This window comes from Cylas formicarius, unplaced genomic scaffold (genome assembly GCF_029955315.1).
Source record: "Cylas formicarius isolate icCylForm1 unplaced genomic scaffold, icCylForm1.1 PGA_scaffold_4__25_contigs__length_36172078, whole genome shotgun sequence".
Lineage (NCBI taxonomy): Eukaryota > Metazoa > Arthropoda > Insecta > Coleoptera > Brentidae > Cylas > Cylas formicarius.
The window spans coordinates 749,851-769,903 of record NW_026844334.1 but is presented as its reverse complement, the minus strand read 5'-3'; the positions used below and the strand labels follow the sequence as shown (position 1 = coordinate 769,903).

General features: G+C 38.8%; 1 protein-coding gene across 1 annotated transcript; it reads left to right on the top strand.

The window, feature by feature from the left end:
• The first annotated feature begins 912 nt into the window (after positions 1–912).
• On the top strand, positions 913–20,015 carry LOC132701007 (proteoglycan Cow). The gene is made up of 9 exons (XM_060668619.1): positions 913–3,927; positions 7,526–7,574; positions 10,497–10,599; positions 11,713–11,850; positions 11,909–12,054; positions 12,134–12,330; positions 13,789–14,017; positions 15,358–15,762; positions 17,297–20,015. The coding sequence occupies exons 1-9, from the start codon at positions 3,820–3,822 to the stop codon at positions 17,416–17,418; spliced, it is 1,497 nt and encodes a 498-aa protein (XP_060524602.1). The 5' UTR covers positions 913–3,819; the 3' UTR covers positions 17,419–20,015.
• The last annotated feature ends 38 nt before the right edge of the window (positions 20,016–20,053 follow it).

The following is a 20,053-nucleotide window of genomic DNA, read 5'->3' as shown; positions in this document are numbered from 1 at the left end:
GTTTGTTACCAGTTGTCATCATATCCAAAGTATCCCATTTTTTGAAAGTGAAAGAACGCAAAAGTTTTTTAACTTTAAAAATATGGTATTCTATTTGTGTTTTTATGAGGGAAATAGTAGGTAATTTCAGATACAACATACCAGTTCATAGGAAATAAAAAAATAAAAGTAAAAAGCTGAAAAAAAAAAACATTTTTTGCTTACTAATAACCCACCTATTGTGTATATATTCATTACAACACAATTTGTCCCTTTCAATAGGTTCTTGTTTTCTCCGACTTTTTGTTTAAATACCGTATGTTACAATTAACGTTCTTCACTTGGCGGTTTAGTTTTTGTAATTATTTTGTCATTCATTTCATATTTTGGTAGCTTTCTTTAAATTATGTGGGTTTAATAACACACACTGAAGCGTTTTATTTTAAGAAGGATGTATTAAATATTGGAATTTATAAGAAAACACTAACAAAATCATTCTACACTTGGTCCGCCATTCCACCGCGTGTTTCTTCTCTAGTCACGTAGGCCAAAAAAGAAGTTATTTCAAAAACAATACGCGTAACGCCATCTATGTGACAATAACTGCGTTCTGCACTAATACATTCAACAGCTTTTTGACGTGACGATCGAAACAGAATTATCAAAAATAATACTTAGATGTTTTGCTTGTCAAACGATTGGAATCGTTTTATCAATTTGAAATTTTATATATGCACTCTAAATATATGTTCACAGTTTCACGTGAAACGGGCGGTTAATATTATATATTATATATATATATGATATTCGAATAAAAATAATATCGAATAGAAATTGCAGTTTGGCAATGTTCTATCTTATATCTGTTGCAGTACAATACAGATATCATTAAAATATACTTATTAATTATATTATACAACAACTAAAACATTATAGTCATTTCTGGCGTCCGCGTAAATCTTCTTCTTATGTTCTCTTATCGGATGTGACGTCTTTGGGGGGCAATGTCACTTCATGGGAAGCGCCATCTATTACTTGGTTACTAAACTAACTAACCCTGTATGACACATCTCCCGTTTTTACAAAAATTAAAAATAATTCAAATAAATTCTTAAACACAACACAAGTTTTATAACAACTCTACCCGAACGTGTCATTAAAGGTTGAGGGTTCATAACCAAATTATCTGTTTTGTTATAAGTGGAGGTAGAGTCTTTCTTGTCAAGATTGGTAGTCGAGGAACTGGGTTCTAAACTATTTTCAACATCCATATCAAATGGTCTTTAGAATATCGGAGGAAGTGGATTCGGAGAACGTCTAAGAAAAGATGAATTTCTTCTTAGAATTTTCCCAAAGCTATCTCTAACTAAATAAGAATGTGGAGTACTACGTTTCCCTACCACTTCTCCTGGACCCTGTCGTATTGGAGGCTTTTTATAATAAAAGAGAACTCCACTAAAAGTCTTTTATTTAATCTGCGTCATGAGGTTCGGACATAAGCGCGCGAGATGCCAGACCGAGAGTCCCACATTCTAACCTCTCTAAACCATAGAATAAGAACACCACAGACCACCGAACAACCCTGATGCAACAGAACCCAACACCTTTCCTACTTTTTTAAAATTATAACATTATCTCCTTTCTGGAAGTCAGCGCGCAATTTAGAGTTTCGATCATAATATTGTTGGTTCACAACTTGTTTGTCTTTAATTTGTGTCGTTGTATTGTTATTAGTTTTTAAAAATTTATCTGATATAGGTATAAAAGAACGAACAAGCCTTTTGGACATAAGCTCTGTTGGAGATATATTTGTATTAGCAAGAGGGGTGTTTCTATATTCTAGTAAGCCTTTATAAATATCAGTATTTGATTCTTGACACTTTTTCAACAATCCTTTACAAATTCCTACTGCCTTTTCAGAGAGTCCATTGGACTTTGGATATCTTGGACTAGAAGTTATTATTTTGAAATCCCAGTCATTTACTATTAAAGGGATTACTATCAGAAATAAATAACATAGGAATAACAAAAGTAGAGAAAATTCACTTTAAAATTGTTATAATTTCAGATGCAGTTTTGGTTTCTAATTTTTCTAATTCCAACCAGTTTGTGTAATAGTCAACAACAACTAAATAATTTTGACCTGCAAATGTCAATATATCTGCTCCTATCTTATAAAAAGAAATGTTTGGTTTGTCACTGTGCAGCTGGACAAGTTAGGAACCAAAGTTAAAATGTCCCCCTCTTTTGGAAACGTAAACTGCAGGATTACCGGTTCTTTGATCTCTAGTTACGTACAAATCCAATCCACTAGTAAAAATCACAGAATATAAACGTTAAGAAGCGCAAACTAGGTATAAAAACTTGGAAACAGAAAAACATCGCCAGATGGAAGCTGAACATATTGTATATCCGTTTAAATACTTATGTCCACATATTACTTTTTAAAAACCAGCATTTATCTCTCTCAAGACTATATCGTCACTATCAGCTGCTATCAGTGCTATCAGCTATCACCTTGTTACGATTATTTCGGAATTTCGAGACTTTTATATGCAAAAACCTTTTCTGTCGCCATGGTCATGGCCTTAATTTCTTTCGTTATTTCTGTTAAAACGACAAACGAAACAAACCACAGTTTTTGTCACAGACACACGAAACGGCAATAGAAACCAATAAACATGTTCTCAGAATGTTGTTTATTTCAATAAGAGTCTCAATTATTTTAAAGAATACAAACTTTATGCTTAATTTTTTTTCAAGCACATGCATATATACATTAAGGTTAGCGGGTTCTAACCAAGATCGACCAACCTGTTTCTTGAACCTTGTCTTCAATTCCACACACAACACACATATACTGGTTCTGTAATTCCAATAGAAACCCACAAGAAAATTAATATTCAAAGTAGCAATAAAATTTGTGCCCAAAAAAGCATATCCGCTTGTGTTTGATTTTTACCCCCGTGAAAAATACATTCGAGCAGCAAAAAAAAAATAAGTTAATAACCACAGTTAATAATTAGGCATTCCTACGACCTGTCAAATGAAACTCAATATGACGTCACAGGACAAACAAATTAAATAACGCTATTTCATAATTTTTACTTTTAAAATTTTAATTAACTAATGTGTGATCTGTAAAGAGCAAACAAGATTCAAATCAGTTATAAGATTGCAAACTGTTAAAAGCTTTCATCTGTTCATTAGCGTAAAAGCTATGGGAAAACACTAAATAACTCATAATATTGGAGACTGGAGATCTAAACCATCAACTAAGTGCAGTTTTATCCGATTTCTACAAAAAAACATTTCATAAGGCAAACCATTTTACAGTTTTTTAATATTAACTTTTTTATATATTAACTTCTTTCAATAACGATTCTCCACCTCGAAACAAACAAAATAGCATGCTACAAAAATAGATTTGAACTTCGAAACTCGCCACACAACTGATTTCTAACTGTCATCACGTGGTTTGGACTGCCCAATTGAATCGCGCCTTTTCTCGTTCGGTGGCGATTGCGAGTGGAGCGCCACTGCGCCGCGGCCCGGCCAACTATATTTCGTCAACCCCGCCGTCGTCCCAAACGTCATCGCCGGTTTCATCGTTCCGTGGCACTCTCGAGCGCAGCGCCACCGCGCCGCAGCCCTCTCAACCAAACTTCTTCGTTCCGTCGCGTAGTGGGTTCGAAAATCGTCTTCAGCGAGCGAATGTCGTATCGACCGCTACTTACGCGATGCGCGCAATCTCACTGCCGAAGAGGTTTCCCCGGAATTGAACAATCGAAAACTGGTCGGGACGCGAGTGGTCCGAATATTTAGGCGAGATCGTGCGACATGAGAGTGATCCCGGTTTTGGTGGTGGTGGCGGGCCTCGTCCTGTGCCAGGGCGAGGCGAAACGTAGCAAGTGGAAATTCGAGGGCGACTTTGAGTTCGCGGACGAGGTAGGCCGTGGGCGCTTTGCTTTCGATCGCGGCGGCGGCGGCGGCGGCCGAAAAAAAGGGAAAGGCACTCCGTTACCTTGAAGTGTCCGCTCGCCGGATATAATCGATAGCTGGTTTTATTTTTTTTAGGTTACGGCGGCCTAAAGTACGTTCCGGTTAATTATCGAGATTGGAAATCGAGCGGGGCGGCGGCGGCGGGGTGTTTTTTTAATTTTCTCGGGAACGGCTTTTTAAAACGGAGCGAACGAAAGTTAGGGTAGTAATTAAGGAATTAGGGGGGGGGGTGTTTTTGTCTAGGATACGGGGAACATTAGACGTCATCGGACGCTATATCAAAATTTATATTGATAACATTTTAGGGTTAGTAGCCAAGTGACGTATAAAACAAAACACTGTCAATTTTCTGACATATAAGCCTCCATCATATTTTTTTAAAACGGAACACCTTGTATATTATATATGTGTTTAATAGAACATCTTATTCCGATTACGTCCACTCGTTTTTGACAAATCGGCAAAAATAGGAAATTTTTATGTAATTTCCAAGAGTGCGGTGATTGACTGCAACAATAAAGTAACGCATTAAGGTAAAAAATTCTTTAACTATTCTAAATAGTGCTGTATGTGACCACCATTTTCCTGAACACATTTCTCATACACTCTAATCGTATGATATTTAGTCACGTTTCCGGATTGTCTCTTGACTGCTTGATTGCCTCTGAAATCCTTTGCCGAAGATTTTTTCTGTGTCCTCGAAAGAAAAAATCCATTAAAGTCGGGTTTTTTCGCTGGCCAATCCATGGTTCCGCCGTTCCCTATCCAACCCCTGGGATATTCCATATTAAGAACATTTTTGACTTGTATAGTCTGTTCATAGATATGAGAAAGTAACCAATTGCTTTTGGATGGGATTATCCAAGGGTGGTCATTAACATACAATGCAACAAGATTAATAATAAAATAAATTAAAAAATAAAATTGTGATCCGTAATAGAAAGTAATTTTATAAAGTCTGTTCATAGATACAAGAAAGTGACTAACTGATTCGAATTAAGGAAAGACCCGGGCAAGCTGTAAGAATGAAATATGGCCGAACAGGTCCGTACGTTGCTTAGAATGTAATTATTTGAGGTTTTGTTAGGAAAGATACTAAAAAATATTTATTTTTGTAGGTATTTATGTTTAAATCTAAAATAAAATGACAAATTATTTTTATTACCTACTTAAATTACTTAAAATTATTCACATAATGTATCAGTATCACTATCGATATCATCGCCTGTTCTAATTATTATTTTTTCTGTATTATTTGCAATATGGATATACGATTATTCTGCTTTTTCTATATGTTTAACAGAATTTTCCGAACTTTGTGGAGGAATGTTAAAAATTTCGTTTTCTATAAGTTTGAAGATATTGGAGTTAAGACGGGGAAAAACATTGTTACGACGAATGGCAGATTTCAGTTGGTGCCAAACATGTTCAATGGGATTATATATACAGTGGTAAGGTGGAAGCCTTAAAACTGTATGGCCTAGATTTTTTGCATAATTATCACAGACACATTCCTTTTGTGGGTTCAAGCTTTGTAGAACCCCAATTAATTGCTTTTTGGTATAATCTTCGTGAAAATAAATGTCGTTGATACACTAGACTAGCACATATTTTGCATAATTGGCAAGTAGTATACCAAACCAAAGAATATTAAACACAGGTAGGTATAAAATTATTTTCTGTCACGGACCACAATTTTACCTGAATTTAAATTCCGAAACTTCGGGTAATCATCTTGTTGCATTGTATGTTAATGACCACCCTTGGATAATCCCAATCAAAAGCAATTGGTCACTTTCTTTATATCTATGCACAGAGCATACAGAATACAGAATACAGTTTCAGTTTAGCCAACAGGATGAATGGTCAGCAAGGAGGAATCCAGAAGATGTGTAAACAGTATTACTAGTATACATTTTTTTGTGCTTGTTGAACTTTAAATTGAAATAAAAATGTATCCATAAGCAGGGTGTATTGAAATTACATCAAAGTACTACGTTATTTATTATATTTTGACACCCACCTACAAGGTTAATGTTGAAAGATAAGTGTAAATACAAAAGTTTGAAGACTTTTGCTCTATTGTGTTTTGCAAATGTCAGATAAAACAAACGAGTTTCAGTTTAAAAATTATTATCGTTCGATTTCTGGACTACAGCCATATTGTTCAACATTGGTCAAGTCCGCCTCGATAACAACCATATTATCTCTGTTTGCAATTGTTTTAACAATGTTCTAATTTTGACAACTAATCAAAACCAAAGATTAAATAACTTGAGATATTTGAAATGGGTTATACTGAGGAAGAAAAACTAACCAAACCAAAATTTGCAATAAAAAATTCTTTTGAATTAATCAACAAAATTAAAGATATCAAAATCTCTTCTAACGCAACACTATTGTCTTTTGATCTAAAAAGAAAAGTTTTCTATGGCGGTATAGGTACGTGGATGGCAATTGAATTCTTTTTTAAATTAAATGACGAGTGGGACCCAGATGAAGAAATTAAGACAAGAATAGAGATGGCCAGGAGCAGGTTTTTTAAGTTAAAGTCGCTTCTCACAAGTAACGATCTTAACCTGAAAACACGCTGGAGAATAACACAATGCTATGATTTGACTACCCTACTTTACGGTGCCGAGAGCTGGGCTTTGAAGGTCTCCAGCATGCGAAGGGTGGAAGCTTTTGAAATGTGGCTCTTTAGACGGATCCTTAAAATACCATGGACGGATCGCGTGACCAACGAATGAACAGAGAACGAGAATTACTAACCACTGTCAAGAAAAGGAAAGCCTCAAAAATATGCCGTGTTACAGTTCATCATGGAAGGAAAGATAGAAGGCAGGCTCGGCCTGGGTAGAAAAAGATTTTCATGGTTGAAAACCTACGAGATTGGTTCCATGTACGTGATACTGTAAATCTAATACGCATGACTGTAGATCGCGAGGGATTCCAAAGGATGACTGCCAACCTTCACTAGAATGAAGCAGGCACTGGAAGAAGAAGAGAAAGACACGGTGTTGTCGAAACATTTGTCATGTAATAATATAAAATGAAAATGAAATGAAATGAAAATCTGAACTTTTAATTCTTATTTATTTTGATAAATGGACTTTCATCAAGTAAAAGCCACCCCAGTTCAATTTTTAAAAAATAAAATCTATTATAATAGGCCTAACAAGTGATAAGAGAAATACTTAATATCGGTTTACATGATCTAAACAGGGAAACACTGATTGTATCACCCATGTTTTTGAAACATATTAGGACATTCCATTAAAAAAAAAATGATGTTGCTGTCATTTTGACAGCTTGCGATCGTCCTTTGTTTTGCCGACGTCAAACTTTTGTATTTGCATTTTTTTTCTGCCTTTCAAAATTAACCTTGTAGGTGGGTGTCGAAATATAATGAATAACCCTGTACAGTGTTTTCTTGATTTTTATGCTACCTCTCTTGAGTTCGGCTGATTCGTTTCAACAAATATATAACGTCTAAACTCGCGTCTCTTCTTCTTTTTTATAATGCGGTCCCTTCTCGTTGCAGGAAACTTCGAAGGCGGGCGACAAGAAGCGATGGATTCACGACCCGTCCAGTAAGTAAACCGAATAAAATTTAATAAAAATCAATAGAGTTTGCTTCCCCGTCAGCGCCATCGAATTGTTGAACGAAATTATCGCGAATTAAAAGTAAGGAAAAACAAACATGTTGCCCTCAGATGTGTGAGGTTCGGAACTCCTTTGGTTTCAAGAGATCATCAATATCAAGTATTTTTTGAACTTGGTAAGCTGCCTTGTTACTTCGATGAAATCGAATTTTTCGAAAGTATCCGCGCTTAGCACGGAACTTATATCTCGGCAACGGTAGGTCGTAGGGGACCGCCATTGGTACAAAAACGATCAGCGTCGAAAAAAAAAACTTTTTTTTTCTGTTCTCCGTTTCTCTGTAGACCTGGCATTAATTGGCTATATCTTTTGAGCGGTTTACAACACGGCTTTCAAATTTGGCGTCTTTTAAGCCGTAAACCAGTAAAAAATGGGTCTGATCAATCCGAGGCGTCCATCTTTTTTTTTTAGATTTTCATCTGTTTTTTGGACTTCGCAATGAAACACGATAAGTGTCCGAAATTTGAAGCAATCGACTTCATATTTGACACATCTATGCAGCTTTGCCTCGTGACAGAACCTATTTGAAAATGGGGGGCTGGGGGGTCGGGAAGTATTTAAAAAAAAATAAAAACCGCACTTGCAGGGTATCGAGAAAAAAAATCATTTCTCCAAGACGTACGATTGAAAAAATTATTTAACCAAACGACGCGCAAGATCCGGACCAAAAACCTTTATTTTTGATGATTATTTAAAAATGTTCAGGGTGCGTCGTTTTGTAATGATAATTGACCACAACAAGAAGGCTGTGATTCTGTTGCCAGTTTTTTTTTACATAGCTATATAGCCCGTATGGAGGGCTAAAACTTTTGTATTTAAAGTTTTCACATACTGTACAGTGTGTTCGGGACATTCCGTGCTATATTCAAAAACGTCATAAGTGACCCAAATATGTAGCTATCGATTTTAAATTTGGCAAGGAAGTAGAAGTTCGTACCCACACCTAAACATTAGAATTTGAGCTTAATCAAGTATCAACAAATATTTTTTAAAAAATTTTGAAAAATTTTGGCTTCCAGGTAAACATGATTTTCTCAAAAACTATTCGACCGATCGGTAAAATTTTAGAACTGGGAAATGCGGGAGACCCGAGGCTATGACCTTTATTTCAGACAAAATTCGTGAAAAATATGGTCAATTGGTTTGAACAGTCATAAAAGTTCGGCGGGACTTGAAAGACATTTTATACAGGGTGCAAGCACAATGAAATTACATCGATTTTGCGAAAGTTCCATGGTGGTCCGCAGGAGCAGGATAGGAAAATTGGCTTTTTTTTTTTAACTTAAAATCTGGTTCGCGTTACACTCTCCGAAATTGCCCCGCCCACCGACGATTTTTCGAAAGCAACCTTGTTACTTTCGAAAAATCGATGAAATCAATTCTTTTCGAAAGTATACTCGCTCCTCACTAAATTCGAGATCTCGGTAATGGTAGGTCCTACTACCCCACAAATGATCAGCGTCGAAAAAAATTTTTTTTTATCTGTCCGTTCTCTGTTCTCTGTTCCAGGGTTTTTCCACAATAACTTCCGAACGGTTTGAGCTACACACTTCAAATTTTGCTCCTTTTTAACCGTCCATGGGATGCATAAGACATGTAAAAATGGCGGCGTTCAAGCTTCGGCCTCCATCTTTTTTTTTTTCGATTGTCGATAGTTTTTTGGACGTTATTATGAAACACGATAAGTGTGCGAGATTAGAAGCTATCGACTTCAAATTTGGCGGAAGGGCGGAAGCCCCCCGCATTTCATCCGTTGAAGAAGAACAAATATCGTAAAGTATTTTTTAAAAATTTTTGAAAAAACAAATTGGTAACATTATTTTCTCAAAAACTATTAACCCGATCGGCAGGGTTTTTCAATTATAGACAAAAATGTAATAGATCCTGAAAATCGTTCTTTTTAGCCGTAAATCAAAATACGTGAAAAATAAGGCTAATTGGTTTAAACAGTATAATAAACCACATCGAGAGCTAAAATTTTTGTATTTACGGTTTTCATCTATCACATACGCTGGTCGAAATATTTGAAAAAATCCATGGGAAAATCACAATTTCTCGCAATCAATCTAGACGCGATGACGTCATTTACTATTGCCACGTACCGCATGGTTTCAGAAAACAAGTATTTTCTTGAAAACCACTTACTCCATTGAAAAAAATCATATACCAGGAAACGTGGGAGATCCAGGGCTATAACCTCTATTTCGAACATTGTTTGAATCATATACAGGGTGTGCCGTTTATGGGCAAAAATATCAAAACATCCCAAAAATTCCAGTTGTTGTTGGTAAATTATTGCGGATAAGTGGAAGACTGCTAAAATCCGTTAATTTGATGTGAACGGTATCGTAAACTTTGAAGTTCTGCGAGGCTTGAAAGACACCTTTATACAGGGTATATGCACAATAAAATTACATCGATTTTGAGAATGTTCCATAGTGGTCCGCAGGAGCACGATAAAAAAACATGGCGTCCCTTTACCACAAGAAACCGCGAAGCTCTTTCTTTTAAAAAATAAAAAGCTGCTTCGAGCTACACCCGGCTACGAATTTGCCTCGCCCAGCTACGATTTTTCGGAAGCGATCTTGTCTCTTTAGCTTGTAAACTTTTATTATCCTATCCTCTCCCAGCATAGATAGTTCCATTAGTCTTAGGTGATGTTTTATTTTATGTAGATATTGTCGTGTCTTCTTTGGTCTCCCTCGTTTTCCATTGCTTTTTTTGGGTAATTCCTCCATTACGCAGTTTTAACCCTCCTCCTTCTTTTTCGATAATGCGACGTAATTAATTTTTTTTGCCAACACCACCATCAATCACCCCGAGAATAATCATTTACCGCTTATTAATTACAGGCGAATTGTGTCGGCCCCTCAAGTGCAAGAAGAAAGAGATCTGTTTGCTCGAAGACCCATTCACTGCTGTGTGCGTGTCGAGGAAGGAGCTCAAAAAGAATGGGTAGGTAATTCATAGCGTCTTTTTTTTTAATTCTCCACTTTTTTGTATGGTGATCCTCGACTGGCACAAATCCTTCGTCTTTTTAACAGAAAATATGATCCAACCGGTTTGAAATTGTTAATTTCAATTCCGAGGGAGCCATTTTTTGTTTCTTTTCATTTTCGGGGCAATCATAACGGAACGCCACGACTTCCTCACGAAGGCGCGCAACCCCACAGCTAATTTCCCAACCGATAATTTCCCTACGTCGTCCTCGCTTCCTAACTTCCGGATCCGGATTTAGTCGGGGGAGAAGGTCGTTCTAGTCGCGTAAAAGTTTAAACGGGTCGCTAAGAAAGCGGCGGCGTGTTTCCGGTTCGACCGGAAGCGAAACCGGATGCAACTTTACCTTTGAATTCTAACTGTGAAACGACATGTCATCGTTTTTTGAATATATTTTATTTTGGCGACTTCCGGTCGTACCGGAAGTAGTGTCGGATATACCAAAATAATTACAACATGCTCTACATTTCATCGTTTTTTAACTAAATTTCACCGATGTCACTTCCGGTCGAGGCGGACGTAGTGGTAGATAACCGAAAATACCTTTCCGGTTTGAACGATATTTTATCGGTTTCGATTCGAATTTCTGCCACGCCACTTCCGGAAAAACCGGAAATGATGCCCGATCAGCGAGAATACTTTTCAATGTTATAATTTAAATAACGTTTAATAGGAAAGCGATACTGTCGTTGGGGCGAATCGGTTCCGGTTAGACCGGAAGCGACGCCATGTTCGAAATTTTAATTGCGACACGCGCTGTATTTATTTATAAATCGTATTAAAATCAAATTTTAACGTCACTTCCGGTATAACCGGAAATAATTGTCGGATAACCGAACATACCTTTCGGTTTTCGATTTTGATTTCTATTTTATTTTAAGTAAATTTTAGCGACTTCACTTCCGGTCGAACCGGAAGTAGCAGATAACTGAATAAATTTGAGGAGATTTTAGGCTTTTTTTTTTTCAAAAATACCCTAATAAATGTAGAAATACCATTTTTTTTAATTATTCCAAAAAATCACTTTCCGAAGTTTGGCCGCGTGCTGAAAAGTCTCCCTGTGTAATATAGGGACATCGTGGTACCGAGGACGCCTCCTAAGAAGGAGGCGAGCAAAAAAGACGCCGCAGACGACGACGACGACGTCTTCTACGACGCCGAGGACGACCTGGACGACGAGTCCAAAGAGGACTCTGTCGATTCCTTGATGTAAGTTGAGTGTTTTGCTGTGCGAAACTTCGTCGTGGTAAGCGACTTACGTTTGCAGATGTCGCCCTTGTCCCGTGGTGAAACCGGTCTTCCTCTGCGGCTCGGACAACAGGACGTACAGCTCACTGTGCCGCCTGGATTACCACAACTGCATCCACCACACCTCGGTCAAGGTCACGTGCAAGGGATTCTGCCCTTGCAAGGGTAAGCGTAGAAATAAAAAAATTTTTTTCCTTTTTTTTTTGGATCGGATTTTGGAAAAAATTCGGCTACCGCGTTGCAGAGAACGAGCCGAAGGCGTGGAAGAAGCAGCGTCAGTCGGAACGTCTGAGCAATTTCATAAACAAATACAAAGCGACGTTGGACAAGGACCGACCGGAAGCCGCCGCTTCGAAGGCCGACGACTACTCCTTCGTGCCTCAGGACATCAAATACGACAACAAACACTACAAATACATGAAATACACCAAATACAATAAGGTAGGTGGCGTCGGCGTGCGCGAATCCGACGTGGCGTGGTACGTAACGCGCGATCCTCGCAACCGAAAGTTCGCGGTTCGAATCCCGGTCGGGTTTTCCTTTTTTTTGGCATTTTTTAAATTTTTACTACGGGAAAATCAATACGTATTTTTAAAATGGGGTCGTTTTGATTCGTTCTTTTTTTCGCACGGTTTTCTTTGTCCTGCACGTCGTAACCAGTAAATCCGCCATGAAATTTCGATTTTTTTCTGCTAAGGGAAGCGAAAAGGGTAAAAATCTCACCCTATACTCAGTTAGGACTCCCGAGAGACAGATAGGTAATTGTCCGTCCCTGCCTCAGGGTTTAAAATTAGAATTATAGTTGCTGATCAAGTTCATGCTTGAAAATGGCTTTCTAAAAATGATATTGACCGGATTATGTCATCAAAGAGAAGTACAGAATGAAAAGACAATCAGAAGAATAATTCTTTCGCTTTACTTTAAAAAAAGAGGAGGATAAATTGTGGAAAACTTTCCAGCACATTATGGTCAGGGTCAAGCAATGTCAGAAAGCTATGCTGAAAAAGGCACAATTGAAGATTTTAAATTTGAATAAACACCTTTATACCAAATTTCTTGCCGACCCATAGAATTGGTATGGTCCAAAGCAAGAAGAACATGCAGAGTTTTTTTTTTTGAAGACGAAACACTTTGCATTTACCATAAACCTTCACACACGGACACAGTCATACATAACAACTCAAATCACACTTATACACACAAAACGGCTGCGTTTCACTCTTCTAAACACAAACTTCTTAATACGCCACTCTCAACAGGAAATTACAACAAAGAACTTAATATTAAACAAATTGCACTGAACAACGGCTGCAATCCGTCCATTATCGATAAAATTATAAATAAAAAACAAGTCCAGACAACAGTAAACTCTATTTATCCGAAGCCTAACACAGAACACGATCAATTTAAAACAATTACGTACATAGGAGAACCCAGTGAAACCCAGTGAAAATATCCTTTGTAAGATAATTAATTTACTAAATTTTGTTACCAATACAACAGAAACCAAAACAACGTAGTCAGAACCAGCGCAAACAGAAGTAATCACAAAACGAAACCAAAAAAAATACCAGTACCTAAAATGATCACGTGAACGAAAGAGTGGACTTCTAACAAAAAAAAAATGTGGAAGAGGTTGGTAGGTGAAATCTTGGAGATCTTTTGACTGCGATAACAGTTCACGGCAGAAGAGAGAGCATTATGATCAATTCTTCTCTGTAGTACCTGTAGTAACGCCACTGTCTCATTGCTCCCATTCCCAAACTCGTTTATTTAATGCAAATTTGTGTGAGCCCAATTAATTCGGGTGGTGGGGGTCATAAAAACTGAAATAGGCAATTTTTAATCAATATGCGCAAGTCGTTACGAGTAAAGTTACGCAATTTCGACGTTTGGCAGGACGCCTACAATATCCTTTACGCCGAAGACAAGGAGCGCACGCGCGGCTACAATGACGTCACGGACAACAAAATTTACGACTCGGCGGGGCCCTCCGACCCCGCCCTCCCCGTAGCCAAACAGTGCTCGCCCGTAGCCCTGCAAGCGATGGGCAACCGTCTCTTGGACTGGTTCTCGGTGGTGATGGTCGATTCGTCCAAGCGTCACAGAATACGAACCAAATCCAAAGGTAGGTTCTTCACGCATTACTCAGGATTGTACAGAGGATTGTACAGAGAGTTATTGGGGTTATTTTGTGGCTCTGTAGCTGTATACTAATGCAGAGAACACCTTGTATATTAGTTTGTGTATAACCGGGTATAGTATGACCATCGATCTATGCAAATGCAAATCCATTGCCTTCGACAATCGGACTATTGTTTCAAGTATATAAATAAATATAAATATATAAATATTGCTGTCCGTGCCTTCATTACTACTATACCTCCATGGCTTACAACCCTGGGTGCCCATTTTACAGTATTGCTTCATCCTTGTCTGTCCGTCAAAACTTCTAAAGAGTAGGGGGCCCAGATGAGATCCCTGGGGGACACCCGAGGAGATTTTTTATCATTGACAATGACAAACAGTTCTTTTTGTAGTATAGCTTTGCACCGAAATTCCCGAGTTTTATCATTAAAGATGATGGACTCTTATCAAAAGCCTTGGAAAAATCGGTGTACACGGCGCACGTCTCAAAACCATTACTTATGGAAAAATTGATATCATGGATGGACGGGTCCAAGTTTGTAAGGACTGAATGTGTTGTTGTGAAAACCATGTGGATTTGGATCTCTGTTATTTTTTACCAGAAAAAACAGTCGTGACCAAATTGCAACCTCAAAAAACTTGGCAAAGAGACATAAGAGAGATAGGACGATAATTATCGGCGTCTGTAGAACCATCCGAATTTAAAATAGGGACTATCTGGGCCACTTTCCAGCTTTTTGGAAACGCCTCCTCAGCTTATTAAAGGGAATGTTAAGAGGTTTCGGCAAAAGTGGGCAATTTTTGAGAAATTGTGGTAGTATACCGTCCAGTCCTGGGCCCTTTTTAGGATCCAAGTTGAGCAATATTATGAACTATGAACTGGTAGTCTCCAACGTAAGCATCCAAGCTTCAGAGCCATACATCACCAATGTTACTTTGGATTTTAGGAGCAAAAAATAAGATGGTGGTGGTGATGAATGAATGATGAAGTGATGAATGTCCTTCATTCATCACTTGTCATGGGGAGTCTTTTATGTTTACCTATTTGCTACGTTCCGTCGAAGATATTCTCTCTCTCTTTTCTTTGGCTGCATCCACAATTCGCATGTCTCATGGTATTTATAAATCTGCTGACAGAATCCTTTGAAAAGTTGTCCAAAGTGTGTCCTTCTTATTGGTATCTCTTCTGGTGTGAACCCTTCGATTCTGATCTTTAGGAGCCGGCACAAAGATTCAATCGAACTTCGTCTCAAAAATAGAGACCTTGCCTGATTATATCCCTCGACAATCTAGCTAATCGGCATGGTGTCATGTTTCAAGCACGTTTCCCGTCGTCGTGCAAGGTGGAGGTGCGATGGATGTTCCAGCATTTGGACTCCAGCGGCGACTCGAAGCTTTCCCTGGAGGAACTCTACGATCTGGAACACGACCAGAGCGAGGTGTGCCTCAAGCCGTTCCTGCAGCGGTGCGACGCAGACGCGGACTCCTCGGTGACGCCCTCCGAGTGGTGCAAATGTTTCCAGAGGACCGAGAGGCCTTGCGCGGCCGTCAGGCACAAAATCGTAGCCGATGGGGCAGCGGCGGCTGGAGTTTACGTGCCTGACTGCGACTCCCTGGGGTACTACAAGCCCGCGCAGTGTCACGCGGCCATCGGGATGTGCTGGTGCGTCGACAAGCACGGGGTGGAGTTCGCCAATACGCGCACGCGCGCCAAACCCAACTGCGGTGAGTAACGTGGGGAATTGGGGGCGGGGCTGTGACAGCCGATCCGCCAACAGCTGAGACGTGACGTATACGAGATCGAGTGATAGAATGTTTAGGTTAGAACCTGCGATTTTGATCGGGACGATTTATCTTACCAAGTTAACATTTTATTACTTGTTTTAAACAAGAATTCAGTTAATTGTGGGTAGTAAATTCATAGTACGACTGAAACTATATGAGTATTAATAAATTTCTATTATGTTAACGTTTCTATCACAGGGTTCGGTTCCGACCCACAGAGTTCCAATACTCGACACGGCGTTGTTTTTGAATAGCCGAAAGGAACCCATCTTGCGCTAACCTTATGCATACCTAAATGATCGTGCAGGACTCGACGAACACTTGTACCAGAAAGCTTAGTAATTTCTGAGATTTCCTTGACCTTTAAACGTCGATCACTCAATACTACCTCTTCCACAATCGCAACAATATCTTCCGTTATGACCTCCACTGATCGACCAGTTCTTGAATCATCTTCAAGGAACTTCTGCCCCATTCTACTAAGACTATGTTTTATCGTGATATATGCATGAAATGGCGGTAAACTCCTGGCATCTCAAATGGAATTTTGTCTTTGACGGATCGAAGATGTTGATAGATTTGGTTTTGACGTTATATTTCTTTCGAACTTTTGGTGTGTGGTCAGTTATGTTTTGAATGTAAGGAAGGACGACAGCGGCAAACGTAGGATTGCTTTCGGCCTCATCGCTATTGGAAGGTTGTGGTGAAGTGTACTTTGTGATGGAGCGCTTAGTATCTCTAATGTGGAAATTATTAGAGAGAAAAGCGGAGGTAAGGTGTTTTAATTAGTTTTACGGTTCTATAAACAAGAGAGTTGATAACCGATGATAACGATGTGTTAGAGAAATGAGCGTAACAATATTACAGCAACTGAGGAGACTAGTTTGAACATTGAAGATGAAATTGAAAACAGGAACCGGAAGAAAACAGAGATCAAGAAGATGCTAGTGGGGAAAATAGCACAATTAACACCTATAACGAAGACTTAAGAGTAATTACCGATCTAAAAGTTTTTGCCAAACAGGACTACATTGCATTTAAAACGCCTTAAAAATTTAGATCATTTTCAGCCAAGTTTGTTAAAGCAAAAAAAATAATAAATATGCGTCAGACTAGTATCTAGTTTGTAAATAAATAATTACATTTATTGTATAGTTTTTTGTATATTTTTAAAGAAATAAACGTAATCCATATTTACGATTTATATGGTTTTTTTTTTCATGCACCTCTAATTAGAGGACAAAACTGGAGTTTTCACTGTACTTTTTTAACACAAAACCTGTACTGTTGAAGTGAAAATATTGGCAACGATGCGGGACAAGTTTACTTCATTAAAACCAGTCAAAAAGTGGTCCTTCGAGCCGGATATAAATTTCGTTAGAAGAAATTTCGAAAAACCGACGCGGCTTGTGGAACGCTGAGGTTATGTCGAAGGAACCGAAGTTTTTTCTAATATGGGCGCGCACTCTTTCAGATTCGATAATGAAAACGGACGACGCGTCCAACAACAACAGTGGCGTAGGGAATGATCCGAGCGACGACGAGGACGACCTGGAGGACGTAGAGGGCAGCGCGGACCATCCCGCCGACTATTAAGGGCGTAACCTCCCCCCGCTCCTCCGCACCCTTTTTGGAAAAATGTATTTATTCCCGTAGCGCGTTTATTTAGAGAGCCTTGGCGAGAGTTAATCTGACGGGAAGGGACGCCCGTTCCAGAGGCGCCGTTTCGGCCGCCAGATGGAGCAGAAAAATCGAGGTTAAGTTCCCGGAAAATTTTTTCCGCCGCCACTGTTAAACGGAAACTCCCTGCAAAGCAAAAGTAGAATGCCGATGTCGCGGGACGTTTCGAAAGCAATTTTTTAACTCACTAACATTAACAACTAACCCAAACACTTTTCTCCTCTAAATTTAAGGGTAGGATCTTGTAAAATAGCCCCAATCTCCATTGAAACTACCCTCGAGAGCTTTAATTTTGTGCATTACTGGGCTATTTATCTTCTAACCGGTTCCGCCCAGCTTCACCGGAAATGTTTCCGACGTTTAGTTGTGACGAGCGTTAAAACGCTCGAGCCAAACCTAAAATCCTCACCCTGTAATCCCCTGACTAATTCTTCTGCTTTCGATTTCAGTACGCTATATCCCATGTACGTTATAAACGGGGTTTACTGTATGGCCCGCCGTTTGGTATTTTGCTCGGGTCCTGTGGCGAAAAATAGAATTCTTAACGTCAGTTTGCGTCTTGCTCCTTTAGAAAAGGCAGTTTCCTTTTAAAAGTTTCCAATTTGGCCTACCACGTGCAAGGTGTCTAAAATAAGGGTCCCTGCATCCTTAATTCAAAAACTACGAGCGATAGGGAAAAAAGTTAGAAAAGTTGTATAGTTTCATCTATATTTTTTAATTGTTCATCGTGTTCCGTTCATCTGGGTTTCTTATTTTCAACGCCCCGTATATTAAGTCGACAAATCTGGAATTTTACATATTCAAGGTTAAAAAAACTAATCAAAACCCAAACCAAGCTGACTGTCAAGCTGCCTTCAGTGATTAGTGATAACGTATATTCGTAACCTTCGTTCTAGCTTTTCTCAGTGGTCAATAGGGTTAAGATCTGGAGATTGGGGAGGCCAATGCGGTTGTTTTGTACGCTTTAGATCGTTGAAAAATCCAAGGTAAATGAAAGATTTTTGGAAAAAACGCGGCTTGTGACTTTTTTGTCATTACTTTTTTGGTAAAAATTCTTATTGCCTCAAAAAATTGTCGAAAAATATCCGTCGATAATGACTATTGCTTTAGATGGTTGCGCCATCTCTGAAGAAATAGCCCAAATATTTATTTTACATATGAATTACGTACTGCTGAATAGTAATTTTTCCCATAAAAGAGATATAGTTCTTTCAATTTTAGATAGATTCTTTCCTATTGTCAAATATCCGGGATGTAAATTAATCCAGGGCGCGCAAAGTCGAAAAGGCAACGTTTCTTATTAGCTTTTTCTCCAACGTTCGTAGTTTTTGTGTTAAATACACGCGGACGCCCCGGTATACGTGTTGCTTTGCTTAGTCTCTGGAATACGACGTCCGTTCCGAATCGTTTCCCCATCACATTCCGAACGACTGACCGTACCGACTTGTTGTCGCTTGATTTTCGTCCCGTTGCGGACGCCGCCGTTAGGATATACATACATGATATAAAAATATATACGGTTTATATTTTAATATGCCACCAGCTTTAAATGATATCGTCGTGTCTACGTATAAGCGTTTAGAACGTTAGGAATACAATAAAATACATAATAATAACAATAATAATAAAACACGTAAGGATAAGCAATCGATTTTTAAGTGAGTGTAAAAAAAACGTTAGTTACTAGTCTTTCTAGGCATGTATAGCGTTGTTTAGGAAACAAGACGCGCCACTCGAAAGAGCGCTTTCTGAATAGCAAATGGCGGCAATGTTATGCAATATCCGGGAAAAAAACACTTAGTTAAAATCAAAAGAAAAACACTGCTCACCCTAACCTTCGTTCTTCATCACTTGGACGGTAATGTAGCGCCACAAAACGCACTTGACACACTGGGGGAACCTTTTGTAAGAATTGCTCGCTACGACGCAAACAATTCCTGCAAAATTTTCCTCGATTTTCGACGAAAAACGGCACTTATTTGATACGATACATGGCCATGTAAACACTGTAGACACGACCACAGAATATTTTCTTCTTCTTTCGCAACAATTGGTTGAAATTGCACTGGGCGTTCGCCCACAAGGGTCACCTTTGGACAGTGGGACTATTCCCGAGCATCATGCCGCCAATCGCTGTTGAAAAGAAAGCGCCCTTCGACGGTGCGGGGTTTCTTTTTATATATGTCGCCGGTAGTGGTCGAAACCGATACGCTATTCTTCTTTCGAACTGTTAGTCTCACGTTTATAAAATTCCGTGGCCATTTTTTTTTCGGAAATCTAAACGATTCTGTGCATTTCAGACTTCGTAAGGTGTAAGTTTTAAATATTATTCGCCCCTTGCTTACGGGATCGACTTAAATATGTATATAGAACGCGAGAGTAGTGGTGGATATCATCCACCCCCCACCTTTCTTTTCGCCCCGCCCCAGATACAGTATTCATTTTGTTAACTACGCAAAGCAGATTGACGGAACATCTATTGTATGTTTTTAAAATATATAATAAAGTTAGTATGTAAAAGTGTTTTTTTTTACCAGTGGAGAAGGTGAAA